The 1,767-nt window shown below is 35.8% G+C and overlaps 1 protein-coding gene across 1 annotated transcript in view; it reads left to right on the top strand.

Moving 5' to 3' along the window:
- LOC107757564 (slit homolog 2 protein-like) overlaps nt 1–1,154 on the top strand; it is a 69,984-nt gene extending 68,830 nt beyond the window's left edge. The window contains exon 34 of the mRNA XM_016575082.1: nt 1,057–1,154. Within this exon, the coding sequence (XP_016430568.1) occupies nt 1,057–1,154 (98 nt within the window). The remainder of the gene's footprint in view (nt 1–1,056) is intronic.
- The last annotated feature ends 613 nt before the right edge of the window (nt 1,155–1,767 follow it).

The raw sequence follows: 1,767 nt of genomic DNA on the forward strand, positions 1-1,767 counted from the left end.
TTAAAATGTAATTTATTTCTGTGATGCAAAGCTGAATTTTCAGCATCTTCAGTACCACATGATCCTTCAGAAATCATTCTAATATGCTGATTTGCTGCTCATCAAGTTGATTAGTTTTTCGATTAGTTTAATGCATGCTTGCTGATGCTTTAATGCATGCTTCTTCCAGAAAAATGTTTTACTGACCCCAAAACTGAAAAAAAGATGATGTGATCATTTCTAAGCACCTATACTTACACTTTTGTGATGAAATAGTACAACAAAATTGAAGCAGGGACCCAAACATATGTAGACAGACTGTGAGAGACATGTAGTTACAAACCAATTTTAGACAGTTATAGAATAGCAACACTGCTCACAGAGTGAATTAAACGTTTCAAAAGAATTAAGAAGTCGTATTTGTGTATGTTCAGGTGTGTGTGTCCAGATGGATTTGAGGGCGACGAATGTGAGCTAAATATCGATGACTGTGAAGATAATGACTGTGAGAATAACTCTACGTGTGTGGATGGGATCAACAACTACACCTGTCTCTGCTCGCCTGAATACACAGGTAACCCACACAAACACAAGGACAGTCACGCGCGCAATGCTCTGTGTTCTCTGTGCTCTGTGTTTGATGCTAATGTGCTGCTTGAGCTAACATGTCAAATGCGTCCTCTGTATTTCTTTGTCTTTCTCTCGCTACTGGTTTCACTTTTTCTACTAGCTGCTGATAATAATGAGGTGGAGAAAGGTTAGTTGACTCTCTTTCACTTCATCCTCCCATTGTCTGTCTCTTATCTTTGCTGTTTCTGGCTAGTGCGTCCTCGTTGCTTTCTAACGTATGAAACACACACACACACACACACTCGTTGATGTTTCACTGGCTCTATTTTCTGTCAATAGAGCTGTATTGTATTGTTGTTCTTCAGAGTATTGGTATTTTGTCATCTTCCCCACTGTAAGATGATTAATCAGAGACTATCCTACACACGATGCGACTCTTGTTTTCTGTGATTATCCCTACTCCTCCCACTCTTTCTGTCTGTTTATAATGTGTATGTGTGTGTGCAGGGGAGCTGTGTGAAGATAAACTGGATTTCTGCGCTTCAGAGCTAAACCTGTGTCAGCACGACTCGAAATGTATTCTAACCACTAAGGGATTCATGTAAGTCATTAAGATCCCCACTGCCTGTATTATAGATTTAGCCTCAAACTATAAATCCACTTTCTTTACTTTCTTCACCTTCTTTACAGTTTGGCAAGAACTGTCTGATTTTCTGTCTAATAAATACAGTTGCACAGGTTTTTATCCATCCGTCTGGAAACAACACTGTGTTTGAAAGTTACTAAACTGCTTTTGTCACTATATTTGCAAAGTTTGTAGCATGACATCTTTTTTTATTCAAAGCTTTATAGAAAATAATTAATATAGAAAGACTAACCACAAGTTGAACTCTGTGAAATATTTACATAAATATTTAGAAATTATATATATACTGCCACTCAAGTTTGGGATCAGTAATATTTTTTATGTTTTTAAAAGAAGTCTCTCATGCTCATCAAGGCTGCATTTATTTGATCAAAAATATAGAAAAAACTGTAATATTGTGAAATATTATTGCAATTTAAATTAATAATTTTAATATACTTAAAAATATAATTTATTTCTGTGATCAAAGCTGTATTTTCAGCATCATTGCTCCAGTCTTCAGTGTCACATGATCCTTCAGAAATCACTCTAATATGCTGATTTATTATCAATGTTGGAATCAGTTATTTCTG

This window comes from Sinocyclocheilus rhinocerous, unplaced genomic scaffold (genome assembly GCF_001515625.1).
Source record: "Sinocyclocheilus rhinocerous isolate Xijiao unplaced genomic scaffold, SAMN03320098_v1.1 scaffold323, whole genome shotgun sequence".
Lineage (NCBI taxonomy): Eukaryota > Metazoa > Chordata > Actinopteri > Cypriniformes > Cyprinidae > Sinocyclocheilus > Sinocyclocheilus rhinocerous.